General features: G+C 43.6%; 1 protein-coding gene across 5 annotated transcripts in view; it reads right to left on the reverse strand.

Moving 5' to 3' along the window:
* Window positions 1-1,063: 1,063 nt before the first annotated feature.
* NTN1 (netrin 1) overlaps window positions 1,064-19,788 on the reverse strand; it is a 202,961-nt gene continuing 184,236 nt past the window's right edge. For all 5 annotated transcript variants that reach the window (XM_083148405.1, XM_083148407.1, XM_083148406.1 and 2 more), the window contains exons 6-7: window positions 13,961-14,035; window positions 1,064-4,432 (exon numbers count right to left, since the gene is read on the reverse strand). In XM_083148405.1, coding sequence (XP_083004531.1) covers window positions 4,104-4,432; window positions 13,961-14,035 — 404 coding nt within the window. In that variant the 3' untranslated portion in view covers window positions 1,064-4,103. The remainder of the gene's footprint in view (window positions 4,433-13,960; window positions 14,036-19,788) is intronic.

The raw sequence follows: 19,788 nt of genomic DNA on the forward strand, positions 1-19,788 counted from the left end.
ACCATTGATATGTCGACCTTTTTCATGCATCCATCTGTTGCCTGTCGATCTATTGACCGGATACCTCACAGAACACTAGTGACAGAGACCTGTACATACTTCAGACATGATCACAATGTTACGGTCAGACACTTTTTGAACATTGTATTATGAAAAAAGTACAAAATCCACCCTACTCTAGAGACAGACATGTTTAATCTGCCTGCAGGTCCATGACCGAAATGTATTCGGAAACAGTGCAGAGGAAACACTGTTTATAATATCAGCCGCTGTAGGGTTAATAGGACAGGTGTCCAACCCCAACACTTGTAAACCCAATCTGTGATCCTACCACAAACACACGGCTTACACTTCTGCTGCTCATAAAGTGAAAACCAATTTGCAAATAGCATTTCCAACCCCCTCCTTCTTCCCGACTCACAAACCTTCCCCTCCTAGATCCTAAATCCAGACTTCCGATATCCTACTGGGACACCTGCCTTTTTGAAATGTTTGTTTTTGTTCTGTGAGGCTCGTGCCAGCTGAGATCATGTATGTCAATATTAGTACCTGCTACCCAGATCGGGAAATGTCATGCTTATCCAACATTATTAACCCATACATTTCCTGACTGGCTTAGCGCTGGCAGATGAGGTTCTCCTTAAAGTCTAATCTTGTTAAAAGGTTAAAATGCTTTCTTTTCACATGTGCATATTTCTACTCATCCGCAATGTATCTCCTCAGAACTAATGACTAAAATATGACTTAGAATTGTATTTTCTTTGTGGGCTTTATATACTTATATACAGTATGAAACGGCTTGGCTTAGCTTTCCTGATACTAGGATCTATGGACAATCAAAGGTGGGTTTTCTCCAGGGACTCTTGGCTAATTCCCCCGATTTAGTACTTACTTTTCATTTTGTTCTGGTACAAATATATTTGATAAATTGCTTTGGCTTTTATACCTGGTTCAAGCTGAGGGATAACATGAAATCACCTCGTACTCTGTCAGCTAGACTTACTCTAATGTACTAATGCTTCCCGCTATGAACAGTGGCTTCATCATTTAAGATCTTCAGACATTAATTTAAGTATTTTTATTGACTACTCAAAATAAATTTGCGATTGATTGGCGAATTCCATCTGTGAAATAATCAGTTAACAAGATTTAGCATCGCAGATAAAAGAAAAAAAACAACCATCACAAAATGGTGTAATCGCTTCAATAAATGCAGAAAGTTACTGAAACCACAAGTCAATGCGTTACTTGTAGACCTCTGAAAGCCTGGCATGGTGTTTAACTTCTGACCTCAAATAGAGCGGATGCACCACAGGGTAATCCCTTCAAATTAACTGAGCAAATAGAGGATCAGAAGTCCAGGAAAGTTACTAAAGAGTCGTTTCCAGGACATGCAGACACCTATTACTGTAAGAGGACCTCTGCCCTGACCCCCAAGGAAGACATGAAGCCTCTACCTCAGGTAATCACCTGTCAAACATTCTCGTTCTAAGTGAATATTGAAGGTTATGTAAACTGTCATTTCTGTGATCATTCTCCTTTAATTGCTCAATGTTTTTGAGACATCCTGGAAGGTACAGGAGGTTATTCCAAAATCTATCACACATCCTGACCCCGCCACACCAAACACTGAGATTCTGTCTCTTTGCCAAGACAAACACCAATTAACTCTGCCCTGATGTCTGCTTCGAAAGGGATTTCATTTCTTCTATTCACAAATTAAAAGGAAATATCGAATATTTTAGTAGCTGGTTATATTTAGGCTGGTGACCTGTATCTAATTTGCTCCATATAATCTCCATGTGCATCAATTTGTAGAGCTTCATATTTTGCTTTAATACCAGCCTCTATATCTCCTATAAAGTAATCTTATTGCCAACACTACTTCAAAACAGTACTGTCCTGCCTAAATGTGAAGCCGTTGGGAGCTATGGCTGCCTCCACTCTGTCTTTTAATGCCATGAGGTATATTTGCTAAAGTGCGGGCTTTCAAACGTGGAGCTGTTTCCCATAGCAACCAATCAGATTCAAATGGTCATTTATATAAAACATTCTAGATGATCGTGAGAATCCAATTGTTGCTATGGGCAACATTCACACTTCTTTAAATCCGCACCGTAGTAAATATACTCTTTCATTGTCAACTCAGTTTAAAATCAATACAGGTTTGTGTTAGGGATCTCTTCTCCAATCCTCATGGTCATGTTTTATCATTTACAATGAGGTAATGTCATTTGCACACCTGTTTTCACAGGCATCCCAAAGACATGACCTGTTCTGTGCACTTGAGCATTGCAGTTGAAAACCCCTCATTTGTTTCATGGAACCAAAATCTGAATCTTTTAAGCATTACATTAATACTTAAGGGTTACCGGTACTTAATTTTCTTGTTCCATTAATAACTTGAATTACAGAAACCAACTATTCATTGGTGCAATTGTGTCTATTTTTTATGTTATCTCTCATATGACTAGTCATTTAGCAAATCGATAGGTGATTTAGATCCTGGTAAACTGGGCACAGTACAGTTCCTGGGGCAATACCTCATAGTTGTGCAAAATGGAATGAGCCATGTATCCTGGCTATGAGCTTGTTACTAATAAGAACAGAGTTATTCTCACAGAACCAAACATGATATGCGATTGCCCCACAGGCCCAGTGGAGATTACTTCCAGATTTCCATTTTATAGACCATGTCATCTCTCCTAGAAGACATCTGCCCAGCAGACTAACAGAGACCTCTCATTTCTGGAGTCAATGTCCGTGTGAGTTTTTCCACCTACCGTAGTTAATTTCCTCTTGCTATATAATTCATTAACACTAGGAGCCTACTAGCCACTAACTACCTGATCAGTAAAGTGATGTTGGCTATTTCTGGAATAGGCAACAATTTAGTCCACTAAGATCTAGAGACACCAGTGAGGCACATGAGGTAAACACACTTTAATTATTAAGTGGGTTATCAGGGAAATCATTGTTGTCCTATTAAGTGAAACTAGAGCTAATTTCAATTAGAAGTATGCATTGAATCCCAAATGGGACATTCACATAAGTAAACTCTTTTAATTAGAAGCACGGTAAACTTAACCATAACCGTACACATGTCCTGGACCTCTGTGTCTAAACAGTTATAACAACAACTCCATATATATTTTCTGAAATCAGTATATATATATTTATATAAACTCTGCTAGCATGTTCAGTCTACGCCCCCACTGCTGACCGGCTAATACTGTCAGTCCTGTATACATTGTTATGTACAGGGTGAATGTGTAATTGGGAGGGGGTTATTTAAACATATACAAAAACACAACAGAAATTTGTTTTCCTTTAAAAAAAAAAAAACGAACAACATAGTTACTTCAATGATATACATACTTTAAATGTTAGGATTTGCATTTTTTTTGTTTTAAAAAATTACTTTTTATCCTCCTCTAGGTTTTCATACCTAGCAGTCAGCACCTATAGGAAGGTAGGTAAAAGTGTGTGTGGGGAGGGGGTACGTACAATACCAAATGTCAGGATTGATGTTGCGTTAACCCTTATGTTGTTGCTTGGCTGCAGTGTAGTTACCAACAAATAATCCCCACCCTTAGGGTGCTTAGAGGTTACTAAAATGCTGGAAGGGGTTGTCTGTCCCCATTCCATTTCAATGGAAATGAAGCCAGAGGGCTTCAAATGCAGAACGTGAGAAATGCTTTAACAATGAATGACTCACAAACGCAGGAGATACCGAACAGGTGCAAATTTCACAGCTTGCATGGCCATAAATCTCTCTGCAACAACATTCCCCCAAGCCCAGCCCACCCCCTCCTTCTCTGTGTCCCGTGAGCTTGTGACTGTGAATCAACTCTACATATTAGGTGCAAATGCATCAGTCCCAAAATTAAAAGTGACCCTCCCACTTTGTCTTGGCCTGATCTACCATCGCCAACCTTGTAAAGCGAGTTTCCATCCTCCTTCTGGGAAAATATTTGAAAATAAAATAAAAAAAAAACTCTAAATGGATAATCCTATCTGCTCCAGACTCTACAGCAAGCAGCAATTACGGTCCTCCCTCACTCTTCTACATAATTCTGGTAACTCCTCAGTCTTCTCTGCTCCTAGGCTTTCTTGCACTTCCCTTTCTTTTCTCGCTGTTGGAACTTTCTCAGCCTTCTGGCCCATGTGTCCCTCCACTGTATGACCAAGCTGGTCTTGTCAGCAACCACCCCATTTTGGTCAGGTAAATCCTCATCATTTCCCAGGAGAAGGTACTTCTTCATAGGCTTGAGTTTAGGACACTTGCAGGCTATATCCTTGGAACGGATCCAAAGGTTCTGATCCCCCCGACGGATGCGGTTGGTTCCTTGTTTATACACAGAGATGACATTGACTGTGAATTTCCACCAGTCTCCTGCTTTATCGGCCTTTAGGATATGAATCTGAACCGCTGGAAAACGAAACAAATGAAATGTGATTAGAAATTACGCTGCATGAGAAGTGTGACTACGATTTCGGAAACAACAAACCAATCGAATGCATTGTTACGTGAATCCAGATCCCTGTCAGATGATTCGTTAGAAAGGAGGGTTTTTAATTCCGCACTGAGAATTCTTTTTTGTACGTCTTACTGTAGGTTATATTTTTATTTTCTTTATTATTTTTGTACTATCGATTTTTTTATATTCACAAAGACATGGTGCTACCCCTCTCCAATTAGAAATTCACATTGTAAGAAGAAGAAAAATATTTTCTTCTTCTTACACCCTGTCAGATGATGCCTCATCAATGTGCTTTCATTATCTCTGCTTCTAGGATCTCTTAATGAAGGGTGTACTGTAACCATAGTAGTAGCTGTCTGCTGTGGGCTAAAAGCTTGGGGTCCCTTCAGTCTCATCTGTTTGTGTATTATGGTGGTTAATATAGTTCTGGGGTTGTTCAGATCTCTATGGGTGTGTACAGTATTTGTGATTTTAGTAATAAAACATATGGAAAAGGGGGAACCATTGACACGCCTGTTTTGGTACCTAGTGAATTCTATTTCAAAGCCCAGACTCATATTAATCATACCAAAATGTGCCTGCTTGCCCTTCTTTGTGCCAGATGTGGAAGTGTCCTGTAATGGAAAGCACAGCCATGCTGAACGTGTGCCGTTCATTGGATCCAAAGCTATGACATTACTGTGGATAGCCTGTCACAGGTGGGAGTCTGACACATGGACACTCACTTTTAGTTGTATTTTTCTTCCTTTACACTCCATGATTTACTAACAAGTTACAAGCATCCCCTCCATGCAGCATTAGAACCAGAAAGACGATGATAATGTATATGTTCTGCTTTTCAGTTGATTTTTTTTTTTTTTTTTTTTGACTGGTGTAATAGCTATAAACAGTATAGTGTATTCATTATCCCACGTTACATCTCAGGCAGCACTGCAGATCTGCTCATTTACACAGACGTTCCGTGCTTGGAGTTTTGTATTTGCATTATGCATTACTGCGGAATACAGTAAACAGTTGTAAAAATAACACTTTGTTTTCCTAAATACAATCGTAGTGGTGTACCCCCAGGAGTGTGCCGAATGGCCAGGTAATTGGGACATATTCCGCTAGCTCCAGTTATGGGTCAGCTATTTCAGAACTTATTTCCTGACATTTCTGAGGAGAACACCTGCTAATATGATATTTTACATGCCACTAGCTTTCTTATAAAGGGGGATGTCTACCTTCAGACAGAGGGCAGTATTCAATGAGAATTTTCTCCTTGCATGGCGAGAGTTTTTTTTCTCTCACCATGCACTCGCCGTGTTTTTACGGAGATTCTCCATGTTTGGAGATTCTCCGTCACGGGTCTTTATACACTATTCAATGTCGCAGGGGCTTGTTGCCCCTCGCGGCGAATCTTAACCACTGCAGCGGACGAGCGTCTGCTGCAGGGAGCCGTGGGACGGTGGCAGGCAGGGAGATTGAAGTCTCTCTGCCTGCCCCAGAATGTATGTGGAGGGGAGGAGGGCTCCCGGGACCCAGGCAGCACAGGCTGCCCCCCCTAGAGCCAGCAGGGGACCGGGTATATTCACTGCTCCCGATCGTGCATATGTAATGATCGGGAGCAGTGAATATATGAATATCTAATAAGCGGCTCTTGGCTCTGGCCCCCTGCTGGCTGTTATGTGTAAAAAATATATATAAGCACATGAATAAAAATAGCATGCCCCTTCACAGAATAAAATTCCTGATTTTTTTTACACCAAAAAAAAAAAAAAAAAAAATCTTATTTTAAAAGTTCACATTCCACTTCTCCATGAAAAGATGGAGAATTGCTACATGGAGAGACACGGCGAAAATCACTGAGAAAGACGGCGAAAATATCACATTGAATAGGGTGGTTCACTTTTGGAGACCAAAATTCTCCGTCCACCGTGAAAAAAGCACAAATTCTCCATAAAACACGGAGAATTTTTCTCATTGAATACTGCCCAAAGGCTGGTCTGTTTGTGTTGCCCTGGGAGCGATAACAGACCAGCTTTGGACTCTGAATTAGATACAATCAGTACTTTTGTCATAAAAAAAGGCAAAACGTCAACCTACTGACCCCCCGCCCCCACCAACCCCACACTGCCACCTACTTTCCAGCCCCCCATGTGAAAGTATATTATGTAAGACATCTGTAATTTTGTAGTAGACTAGGTGCTGCCCCCCTGATTCCGGCACTCTAGGCAGCTGCATAATGGCAGCACCGTCCCTGCTCTCCCCTATATTTCCACATGGATATACGATTTATAGCCCCTTTCACACTCATTATTGATATGATTACAGTGATTTCTTCCTGTTCTAAGAATTAGACCCTAAAAAAGGCGATGATACCAGAAATAAAAGCACAGGATACAGTTATATCTGCTATATCTATATACCGCTGCTGTATCTAAGGTTAAGCTAACACATTTTCCTGAGCAGTAGATTTCTCGGAAAGACTTTGTACCCACTGATGGCTCTTGGAGGAACGGTAAATGCTATAGACTCTTAAGGTGGTTAGCATCTTCTATATAGATAATGCTTTGAGCCAATAAACAAATAGGGCAACTCCCAAACTGTAATGAGTTGTCCAACACATTATGGACCTGATTCAGGGCTAAATGGTTATTTATTTATTTATTTATTTATTTTGTAGAAAGCTTCAATTTTAGTGATTTCATTTTGGTGTATCTAAACAAATGCCCCATAACATTAACAGGGTCTGATTAACAAGGAATCTGATTATGACCATCTCATTTTAAGCCAGCCCGCTCAGGAAAATGAGAACCTTCCAGCTCTCTGTGGGGGGAGGGGTAAGATACCTTTGGAAAAATCAACATTCTCAATTCAAGTCTTCCAGAATTTCTTATTTCACCTTCCAGCTGTGAAAACATGAGTGCAGGCTCTGGATGTGTCACTTGCCGGGAGGGGAGGGGGATGTGTATACACACACTCTCTATATACCTGCTCTGCCACACAGCAATTGTACACGGTCACCGCATGTAGTCATTCACAAAACGACATCATTAAAAACTGCCAGCGTTATGTAGAGTAATATCACCGAACAATGTGGCAGAGGTGTCATATGGAAACAAACATTGTGGGAACTACATCACAATACTGTCCAGATGGTGCAGGTTTCTGCAGACACAACAGGCACAATTGTGTACCTTGGACAGGTGGTACTGGCATGATGGGGACCCATACCCAGTATTAGGGACCCCCAGTGACACAGATGCCTTTCCATTAGGCCTGGGGGCTTAGCCCTTTATTTGCAGATATATGCAACCAAGATCTCTGAGAAATAACACTACATAATAATCAGATAATACACTTTGTGTGCAATTGGGATAGCAAAATGTTCTTTCCTAACCAGAATTACCCCCACCTGAGTGACATCACAATCTGACTGAGCAGCTTACCCATAAATGTGGTGTTGTGATGATTATATGTTTACTCCTTTTCATTAAGCTTGCCTTATAAATTCTATACTGTAAAAGAATATTTCAGTTCATATGGAGCCAGGAATTTCCGTGGTGTCTGGCTGCGCATATAATAGACAATTACGGTAACACCAACATTGTTCTGTTTGCGAAATGGCACAATGGGTCTCCGAGTTCAGCGGCCTTCGCGGGCCTGTGATCTCAGGACATACACTGGCTGATTTACAGCTGGCTGGCGTTTGTGGGCGGCACCCCAGCATTTGAACTGAAATGTACAGTTGATCAATACTGAATTATAAAGAAATTTCAGGACAAATTGAAAAACATGGCCTTTTCTGGAGATTAGGGACAGTAGGCTCAGCTATATTAGTTGTAACCGTTTCAGGGTAAATACTACAAATTAAGCTGTGAACTTGGGTCTGGGTAACAGTTGAGAAGGACCTGTGTACACGCTCTGGATGAGCCCCCTCCCTCTGGCAGCACAGTAGACTCTGGCTTTGTGCTAGAGTCTACTGTACATGGGCATGTCTCCAGAAACATGTTTCATCTCTACTACGCATGAGCAAAATTTGCCACAGCACGATTATTCTGTACATTTTTGTCTACAGCGCCAATGCAGAACTCCAGAGGGGTAAGTATAATTAGATGGGCGCAGGCATGTATTTCACAAGAGTAAAATTACATATTAAACTTTCTTTTTCACAAAAGGTCAACACATACAGGATGCTTGAACCTTTTACTTGTTATTACGGTACTTTGGATTTGCTTTAAAATCCTGCCTCAAAAAAAGTCTACATAAATTAATAATAACAAAAAAATAAAACAAAAGATTGGACCAAATATTTTCCTGTACTTTAGTTTTTGGGCAAAAATTCTGCTGAATACTGGAATTAATCTGAAAATGAATGTAGCACAAGGGTAACAATAATATTTAATCTGTAAGTGTAGCTCTTGGAAGGTACACAAATTTAAAACAAAGCTGTGCATATAAGTCGACACGTGTGAAGTTGGCTTACATTAAACAGGGACACCGCTACCAGAGAGCTCTATTACTTATGCAGATTTGTTTCTTTACATTGACTTGATATACAAAAGATCAGCTGTGTAGGAACAACTGTATCCAATCCAGATACCGGAGTTTATCTGATGTTGACATATCCAAGGGCAAAGAAAAGAAAGTATATGTTTTAAGTATTAAAAGTTTTAACACATTTTGCATCGCTTACAAAGAATATTTAGTCATTAATATCATTCCCCAGCCTAGTACAATCTATATTACCTACTGTACACACTACATTTGTTCTCATACACCTAGCATCTATATGCCATTAGTCTGATTCTGGTTGGCTTAAGGCCCCCATACACTAGCCGATTTTGGTCAGATTTCAGCCAGATCAGTCGGATCTGGCCGAAATCGGACCAAAATCGGCTAGTTTTGATGTCCCCTCAGATCCGATGCGCGGTCCCGTGCGCATCGGATCTGCGTCGGGTGGTCGGACCTGCTGCACGTCCGACCACCCGACTTGGGACCTAGTGGGGCGGCAAGGCGGTAGAGGGAGCAGGGGGGGCTGGTGACGCTGCGGGGGACACAGGCGGCATAGAGCCGGGCAGGGGGAGCCGGCGGGAGCTGTAAGTACTGAAAAAAAAAAAAGCCCATACAATGAATGGGCGGCCTGTGATTGGCTGAGCGCTCTCTCAGCCAGTCAGCAATTGGCTGAGAGAGCGCTCAGCCAATCACAGGCTGCCCATTCATTGTATAGGCTTTTTTTTCTAGCACTGACAGCTCCCGGCTCCCTCTGCCCGGCTCTATGCCGCCTGTGTCCCAAGCAGCGTCCGCAGCGTCCCCTGCTCCCACCAGCAGCCCTGCTCTGTAGCGCCCCCTAAGGACAAGTCGCCCTAGTGTATGGGGGCCTTTAGTAAGCAAAGCTGCTGAGTGCCCAGAGTGCCGCCCCACTGAAACCTTGCCCCCCCCCCCCTCCCACAACCATCATTTCTCCTGGGCACTAAAGAGTGATAAACATCCATCCAATCAGCTCTTAACAGGCATGTTAAAGGTTGTGTTCGAAAAAATGACAGTTAGGAGCTGACATTTATCACTCTATCACCCTTGCATTTATCTCTTTTTAAGGCTTATGTGTAGCCAGCCTAAAGATGGATATACACACATATGTATCTGTCTGGTGGGAACAAAAATCTGGCAATGTATGACAAAAATAATAATAATCGATAATTTGATTAGGACTGGATTAAGGCCCTATTGTGAGAAGGGGAGGAGCTGTGAAGAGGGTTATGTGGGTTGGCCAAAGTCACTTGGTTGTGTATATGCCTTTATTATTTGCCCAAATGTCTCTCTAAATACATAAAATAGAAAAATGTAAGACTTTTGTAAGAAAACTAGAAATACGTATAATTTAAATACTTAAGATGACTGGTTACTTTAATGTGGGGGTCTGGAACTGTAGCTCCATCCGTGTAAAATGAGACAACACTATTTATCTGTCTACATAGCAGTGCTTTTATCTCCATTTCGCTAAGATATGGCCACTACCCATATTTTCCTTTGCCTGGCAGTACCTCAGTCTCCCTGACACTTCCTAGCAGCAATGCTGTCTGTAACCGAGGCATTGTGGCACAGCTTACACTCCTACAATCCCCCCACCCATTCTGGCTCTATGGGAACGCTGGCAGCTTCAATTTCCCCTACATACAAAGCCATGCCCTTCCAAGCCACAGAGATCAGACACCAGCGGATTAAGCGTCTGTCCAGGAAAAGAAGCCCTCACGCTGAGGTGAAATAGCTGTAGTTTGTAAGTGAGCGGACGTATTAAATGGAGCAGCAGGCGTTCCTTAGATGCCCATTTGACGATTGTCAAACACCCCCTGTGGGGAGGCAGAATGCAACATGTCAGGTTCTTTACTCTCCCCTTTCTGCAGCCGTGCAGGACGCAGGCGCTTTTCTTGTCAGTACGCAGTGGCGGCTGGCCAAAACTTGGTACAAAAAGCTTGCCTTCTCATCTGCACCAGGGGAGGGAGACTAAGGGCAGAGCACACAGCGGGTGAAATCAAACACTTGCCTCCGGTGCCCACTGCGCTTTCCAAACTCCTGCTCTTGCAAAGAGGGCAGCAGTGGATTAGAATTTACTTTCCTAAAGCCAAGTAAACTGTGTCCAATTCGCACATTTAGTCAGCATACACCTAAGTCTTGCAGCCATATTTGTAGCTATTGTCTAGTCAAGGTTTTACCATCCCTCAGGTAGTAAGTGCAATGGAAAAAATTTGAATATAGGTTGTTACCAGAGCAAGTCTCATTGCTTTTTAAGAATGTGGGAGGAGACATTCAAAATAGGGCACTCATTCAGTGGCAGGTTTTGTTTTCCCCATAATGCTCTATTATTCCAGATCAGGCACAAATTAGTATGCAAATCCTGCGACAGCCTTGTTTTTGGAAAGCTACTTAAATGTTACAGTGCTTTCCTATAAATGAATATTCATTATTCCTCTCATTACAGTAAAGAGTGGTGTGTTCATATATAATGCTCATAACCTCAACACTTGACTATTTTTTATGACCAGGACCTGAGCTATAAGTTTGAAGCCACACTAATACAAGTGTTCTCAACTGCGGTCCTTAAGACAATAACAGTCCAGTTTTTATTGCTACCCATGCTTAAGATGGTATTGAGGTACTAATTAAGACACTTGTGCTGAAGTATTGCTATCCTTAAAACCTGTACTGTTAGTGTGTGTATCTTAAGGGCCATATTTGGGAAACCCTGCCCTAATATACCAACAGTGATTATAAAATACTAGTCTTACTAGACCATCTGACGGACGGGCGAATGTTTATGCTTATGCAATTCTTGTTCCACCTGCCCTTCCAAACCACAACAGGGGAAAACCTGCTGCTGCAGCAGCCCCTATCTACCCACCTACCCTACCAGACCACAGCAAAGCAGAAGCTGCTGCTGCAGCAGTCACAGCAAGTCTCCAAATATCCACCTTCCCAACCACAGCAGGACAGAAGCTGCTGCAGCAGCCAGAGAAAGTCTCAAACTATTCACCTTCCCTTCACAACCACAGCAGGACAGGAGCTTCTGCAGCAGCCAGAGCAGGTCTCTAACTATCCACCTTCCCTTCCTAATAGCAGGAGGGCAGGAGCTTCTGCAGCAATCAGAGCAAGTCTCCAACTATCCACATTCCCTTACCAACCAGAGCAGGGCAGTAGCTGCTGCAGCAGGTACAGAAGATCCAGAATACCCTCAACGAATAAGCAAACAAGAGAAAAAATAAATGACTGGTGATCGATCTCACATGGATTTCATAATGATATCTACAGTGTTCAATTCACAGACCACTCTGCTGATGATTTTAATCAAAATTTCAGTTCGTCAAATTCGTCAAAATTTCAGTTCGTCAAATTCGTCAAAATTTCAGTTCCTCAAATTCGTCAAGGTCGACTTAATTAGTACCTCAATTGCAATATACAAAAAATTGACAGATTTGAAACTGCGCCAAGAGCAGCTATATAAAGACCATCAAAAAATGGAGGTCGCCAAACCTCCTAAAGTTCAAATACAACACACAAGTATTGATGGCCCTTTAATGGCGCTCTTATCACCTGATGTCCAAAAATATATGATAATATTGGAGTTCTTTTGTCCCCCTCTCAGGTGATAAGAGTGCCATTAAAGGGCCATCAATATTTGTGTGTAGTACCTCAATTAGTTTGATTTAGCCATATGGATTCAAGCATAGGTATCCTTATAGCCTGGATTGTAAAGGTGCCCATATACACAGGTCTGATTTGGATCAGGCTGATATATTGGATGAAAACTGTCCAAATTGGAGGTGTTTGACATCAGATCCAATGCACGTTCCCGTGCACATAAGAATCGAGCCTGGAGATCATATGTTCAGCACATATGATAAATCGGAATTGGATGCATCAGTGTACATTGCAGGTGCTTTTTTTTTTTTAGCACCCCCAATGTATCGCATCCGGTCAGGGCCATAGGTGTGTAACAGCAGTGCGGTCATTTAAATGGGAGTTTGAAATCTCATGCCAAGAGTAGCGTGGTACCGTGCCCGAAGCATGGCGAGTGAAAAACTCACGTCGACCTTTTGACTGTCGACTTAATGCTTGTGTTGACCTTTTGACCCTGACTACCTTAGCCATGTCGAGCTTTTGCATGTGTTGACCTTCAGTGGACAAAGGCATTCAGACACTTGACCATTACACCAACAGGGACTGTAATGATATTGTTTTCAAATCAAACAATATCATTACAAATAAAATGGAGTTGGTCCCCAATTTGTAGTTAGAATAGCTCCCACTCTTCTGTGAAGGCTTTTCACAAGATTCTGGAGTGTTTCTGTGGTCATTTGTTCCTATTCATTCTGTAGAGCATTATTTATGAGGTCAGGCACAGATGCTGGACAAGAAGACCTGGCTTTCACTCTCCATTCCAGTTCATCCCAAAAAGGTGCTTGATGGGGTTGAGGTGAGGGATCTGAAATCCAGTCAAAGTTCTTCCACACTCAACTCATCAAACCATGTTTTTATAGCCCTTGCTTTGTGCACTCAAATAACCTAGCAAGATGACTTATGCTGCTTTGTTTCCGTGTACCCAATGCCTACATACACAAAATTAAGTCCTTTTCAGAATACAGCTTTTGGATTCATTAGGAATTAGCAACTGGTTCCTAGTGAATTGGCAAACCACATTATGCGACTATTGGCTGGCCCACAAAATGGCTGCAGCCATAGGATTAATATATTCTATGGGCAAATAATGCAATATCCTGCGCAACATGTGAACAGACCTCAGAATAAATAAACCAGGACTATGCTACCAGGACAAAAATGTTGCATGAACAATAAATATACAAATGTGTATCTAGGTACCGTGTTTAAGGTTCATATCTTGTGACCAGACACAGCGTTCCTCAGTAATCTCTCACTGTTCTTAGGACTGCTCACCGGATAACGGTATGACCATGTGTGAGCGTAACCAACACACTTACCATAGTCTTTCTTACAGTACTTCTTCATGTTGATCTTTAGCTTTCCTTTTGATGCTTTGCAATATGTTTCACAATCTATGGAGAGAAAGAATTCCATAAAATGTTATCGCAATTCTCACATTCAATAACCGTGCTTTAAATCTGCGTCGTTATCTCCAAATTTGGATTTTGATAGTTTATAAGAACATACTAAATAAAATATTAATAACTTTTTGCATGTATAATAAAGATTATTCATGAAGCCTTGATAAGAGTGGAGATGTTGCCCATGGCAACCAGGCAGCTGCTATAATTTTATAAAATAATGATAAATGTTAATTCAAACCGGATTGGTTGCCATGGGCAAAGTCTCGACATTTTTTTCACTGCTTCATAAATAGATCCCAAAGTTGATATTGGATTATGCTGCTATGAGAATATCTAACAAAAATTTGTATTTATCCATTTGTTGTCACTAATATATACACTAAAAGCCCCCATACACTGAGCCGATTTGGTCTGATTTCAGGCCGATTCAAACGAATTGGCTGTACGCATCGGGTCCGATGCGTACAGGATCGCGCGTCGGACCCGGTCCCTGTGGTTGCACCGGCGGGACATCAGATGTCTCACAATCTGACCCATCAGTTGCACATCGCGGGGGCTTTTTAGCACCCACAATGTGTCAGGAATGATCCTAAGTGTGTACCAGCAGTGAAGCAGCGCTGGCACACACCTATGTGCAGTCAGCGGGGTCCGCGGGAGCGGGCAGCTCGTAGTGGCGGGTACAGGGCCGGCGCCACCACTAGGCAGCTCTAGGCATTTGCCTAGGGCGCCGGCACCTGCCTCACCCCCAGCATGATGATGGAGGGTTAGCGAACTGTGTAAAAAACCGCCGGCGTCCCTGCAGTGCTGGAGCGGGAAGGGGTGTCCGTGCCGCGGGGGTACCTGCGGCGCTGTCATTGTGCATAAAGCTGGCGGCGGCCGGCGGGGTCCCTGCAGTGAATAGAAAATAACTAGCGCTTCCCGCGTTGATATGGTTGAGGGTAGGGTTACCACCCTTCCTGGATTACTCAGGACAGTCCGGTAATTGAGACCGGAGTCCGGAAGGGTGGCTGCCCCGGACTATACATTGGGGGGGGGGGGAATCACTGCTCCTCCTTGATTCATGTGAAGCTGTAAAGTTTGCTGAGTGACACAGTCACTCCGCCACGGCGCTGGCTCACTGGCTGGGAGGAGGAGGGAGGCGGGACACAGACTGAGTGTCACTCCTCCTCGTATGTCCTCAGGCTCCTCCTGTGGACCTGTGACTTCAAGTGACGTGCCTGCCTGTGTCGCACGGCGGTCACACACAGCACGGGCGCGGCAACGGTGAGTTGTGGCGCAGACTGTAGTTCAGACTAGTTCAACTTCAGCAGTTATGTGGCTGGCGCTGCCTGCCTGTGTGCTGTGTGAGTGTGTGTCCCACTCCCCTCCTGCACAGCCTGTCACAATGTCTCCAGCTTTCAGGGCAGACGCTAGGCGGGCAGTCCAGCCTGCTGCAGCATTACCCTTCTGCGTGACCGACCAACACCCGCTGTGAGTGTAAAAAAAACAGTTTTACTGTGTGTATGTATATGGGGAGAGATGAAAGGTGGTGGGGGTTATTCTGTACTGGGGGAGATGATCATTCTGTGGGGGAGGAGGTCTATTTAGTGCTAAGGGAAGTAAGGGGCAATTGTATTAGTAGATGGAGTCAATATGTCTGAATGGGAGGGGACTATTCTATGATAAGGGGAGATAAGCTATTAGGGGGAACTGTTTTGGGCTAGGGGGAGTTGATGTTCCTCCTGATGGGGTGCGGGGGGATTATTTATTGCTAAAGGGAGATTGTGTTACTGGGGGGTGGAGTCTTCTGTTCTAGAGCGCTCTCCTTAGAATTGTTGTAGATAACTAACTATCCAGCTTCCCCATCATAATGCACCCCAGCAGCTTACCCTAACTTTCCCTGCTAATTACTAACCCTTATACTGTACACTACTGCATAACACTTCCTCTCTGTAGCCTATACAGTGCCTACTGCCTAACCCTATCCCCCCCCCCCCCCGCCTTGTTGTCCATATTTTACAAAAAAGCTCTGGCATAATATGTAATGGGCATTACGGTGTTTGGCATAACATGTAATGGGCATTATGGCATGTGGTATACTATGTAATGGGTGTGTTATGTGTAATCAGCATTACGGTGTCCCTATTTTAAAAAAAGAGTCCTGGTATTACAAGTAATAAGCTTAATGTGTAATGGGAATCACGGTGTGTGGCATAACATGTAATGGGCATTATGGCATGTGGTATACTATGGCATTTTGGGTACTTGCTTCCTAGCACGGCCACAATCACGTGCATCGCGGGTAATTTTTAATGGTCTGCGATGCGACCGACGCGATGCCCGCGATTTCCCATTGAAACGCATTGAAAAAGTCAAAATTGCGTCGGTCGCATCGTATGCGGCCAAAAAAAGCATGCGATGGTACCGACGCGATGCCCGCGATTTCCCATAGGGAACAATGTAAAATGCCTCAATTTACCCAAATCAACATAGGGAACAATGTTAAATGGGCCAGAGACTCCAAAAAAAAACCCTGACCAGTGAAATGGCCCCCCAAAAATAGTTAACGCCACCCCACGATCAACGTCAACCCGAAGCGTGGCGAGCGCAGCGGTACGCGTCCTCCGACCTTTTTATACCCCCACTATCCACGTCGGCGTGGAGTTGAGAATAGATTAGTGTGGCGAGCGCAGCGAGCCACCGAGCCCGAAGCGTGGCGAGCACAGCGGATACCTGTGAAGCCCGCGAAGGGACGCGTTTACCGGTGAAGGTATCCGCGTCCCCTCGCCACGCTTCGGGCTCGGTGGCTCGCTGCGCTCGCCACACTAATCAATTCTCAACTCCAAGCCGACGTGGATAGTGGGGGTATGAAAAGGTCGGAGGACGCGTACCGCCGCCCCTCGCGGGCTCTCTGCGCTCGCCACGCTTCGGGTTGACGTTGATCGTGGGGTGGCGTTAACTATTTTTGGGGGCCATTTCACTGGTCAGGGGTTTTTTTTGGGGTCTCTGGCCCATTTAACATTGTTCCCTATGTTGATTTGGTTAAATTGAGGCATTTTACATTGTTCCCTATGGGAAATCGCGGGCATCGTGTCGGTCGCATCGCATGTGATTTTTTTTAGCCCGCATGCGATGCGACCGACGCGATTTTTTTACCTGCGATGCCCCAGATCAAGATCGTTGTGGCCGTGCTAGGAAACAAGTACCGCATTTTGTATATTATGTAATGGGTGTGATGTGTAATCAGAATTATGTTGAAAATTTTTGACGCGCACTGTCCATATTATCACTGCTTTACAAAAAACTTTTTGAGTCCTACCATAACATGTAATGGGCATTGCGGTGTATGGCGTAACATGTAATGGGCATCACGGTGTGTGCCAGAACGTGTAATGGGCATTACTGTGTGTGATGTAACTGGCATTATGGTATGCAAAATCAAGAATGAAATTGAAGCAAAGGTTAAAAAAAAATCAACATAAGGCGGGTCAAAGGGTGGGGCTGGGAGCGGGGTCAGTGGGTGTGTCAAGGGGTGGGGCACTGTCCGGGAATCTCTCAACAAAAAGGTAGTAAACCTAGTTGAGGGATTCCAGTGGACTTTGTCTGCAAAGGCGGTTAATTTCACTGTTTTGGAACCTACAGCTATTCCTTTGAAGAACGTATCAAACACACAAAAAATAAAGCAGTGCCAAATTAGTAGGGGTGAAAGGGAGCACCCCGGGCGGGTTTCCCAATGCAGCTCTATAAGAGCACTACAAGTATTATTTACCATAATTCTCGTATGGGAGAGGTATATAAATATTTGATAAAATTAATGAAGTTCATGTCAAATCCTCTTCTTCCAAGAGTTGTAAAAAGATAGGACCATAAGACCATCTCAAATGCCCTGACCGTGTCAAGACTCAGCAAGATATTATTATAAATCTTTTTAGGGAGGATACCACTACCGCTGCTATTGCTGTCCTGATGCCACGTACAGAGTGTCTGCCATGAAGGAAGCCTAACCGATTAGGCATCAGGAAATCAGGTAGGATGTTCTGCATTCTATTCGCTATTATTTTGGCCAGGAGCTTAATGTCAGTGTTGATCAAACTAATAGGCCTATACAAATCAATCAATTGAGGGTCTCGTTGCGGTTTAGGTGTCAGAACCGTAGTAGTAGTAGTAGTCGCGGGGGGGGGCGCCGGGGGGGCTGCGGTGCTATAGTAATCCCCCCGCCCCCCCATCCTTACCTGTCCGCGCGTCCCGGCTCCCCTCCTGGCTTCAATCAATGCTATGGAGACGGACCACGATAAAATGGCCACCCCATAAAGCAGACTGTTCTCTAAAACTGTCTGCGGTATGGGGCGGCCATTTTATCGTGGTCCGTCTGCATAGAATTTATTGAAGCCAGGACGCGCGGACAGGTAAGCATGCGGCAATGGGGGGAGGGGGCACGGGGGGGCCGGACGGGCGGGCAGGGGGGCGCCCCCCCCATTAACGGCGGGGGTGCGCCCCAAACAAAGCTACGCCGCTGGTTAAATATGGAAAGGGGGGTACGATTTTTTAAAAACTTGTTAAATAAATCTGCGAGGGCCGGAGGATTTCCCTAGATGTAAAGAAGAATTTATATATAAAACTTCAGTAATATCTATAGTAGCACTTAATAAGTCTTTTTGGGACTGTGGTAATTCCAGAAGGTTCAGGTCTTTGAATATTTTATCCTGTTTCTCTGGATCTAGTGGAAGATCCCTATATAGATTTTTATTTTTACACTGCAATTTAGATTTCAGTTTGAGAACACCCCAAATCGAAATCTCTGCACGTTACACTTGCCGCACCTGTAGTGCATCATGGTTTGGCCCAGTTGCTTGCTTTTTGCAAACATTAAACCCAGTTCGCCTTCTGTATAAGGTGGCAATCTGGGTTTAATATGAATGCCCCGTACCTGGGTCCGACTTGTGTATGCGATGTGAAAGGGGTATAATTCTTAAATAGTACATGGCTAAAAATGCATACACATCATGTTATGCGGATATGTGTATTATCCTATATATCTTTGGTTCTCTGAATTAAATAAAATAAAATTACATATAACACACAAAGTGCTTTTATGGGATGTAAACAAGCCTTTATTGTGTATATATAAGGTAACTGCTGCCATTATAGTCTCCAGTACTGATGAGTGTCATTTTAAGAGTTGATTTAAAGCAGTGGTCTCCAACCTTTTTTGGGGCGTGAGCTACTCTCAACAAAATAAAATGCCTGAAGAGCTAATAAAATAAAAAATCTGCATAATATCCAAAAAATGCCCTTTACACTTATGCCAAACACTGTAATGCTCCTGACACATTATGCCTCACACCGCAATGCCCCAGGCACAATATACCACACACTGCAATGTCCTATATGCCACATACATACCTCCCAACAATGGAGGCAGAGGAGAAGAGACATCTGCGCGTGCCTGAAATTAGGGGGGATGACCTACTACCGTGGAACTCCTGCGAGGCCACGTCCCCCATTTTTTTCTGCTATGGTGCTTTGGCCAGCCTCTCTGAATAGATGCTGTGCGCATGTGCGCTATTCGCCGACAGCCCCAGGTGGGACGCAGGACAGCCCCCAAAAATACACACTGCAATGCCCCTGACACAAGATTCTGCACACAATGTATCCCAGTAAGGCTTCTAATAAAATAAAATGTAAATTACCTGCTTATTGCCAGGGGTCAATGCTTGCTGCCATGGGTTAATTTTTGTTGCCAGGGGGTCATTTTCATTGCC

This window comes from Crinia signifera, chromosome 6, assembly GCF_055691185.1.
Source record: "Crinia signifera chromosome 6, ASM5569118v1, whole genome shotgun sequence".
Classification (NCBI taxonomy): domain Eukaryota; kingdom Metazoa; phylum Chordata; class Amphibia; order Anura; family Myobatrachidae; genus Crinia; species Crinia signifera.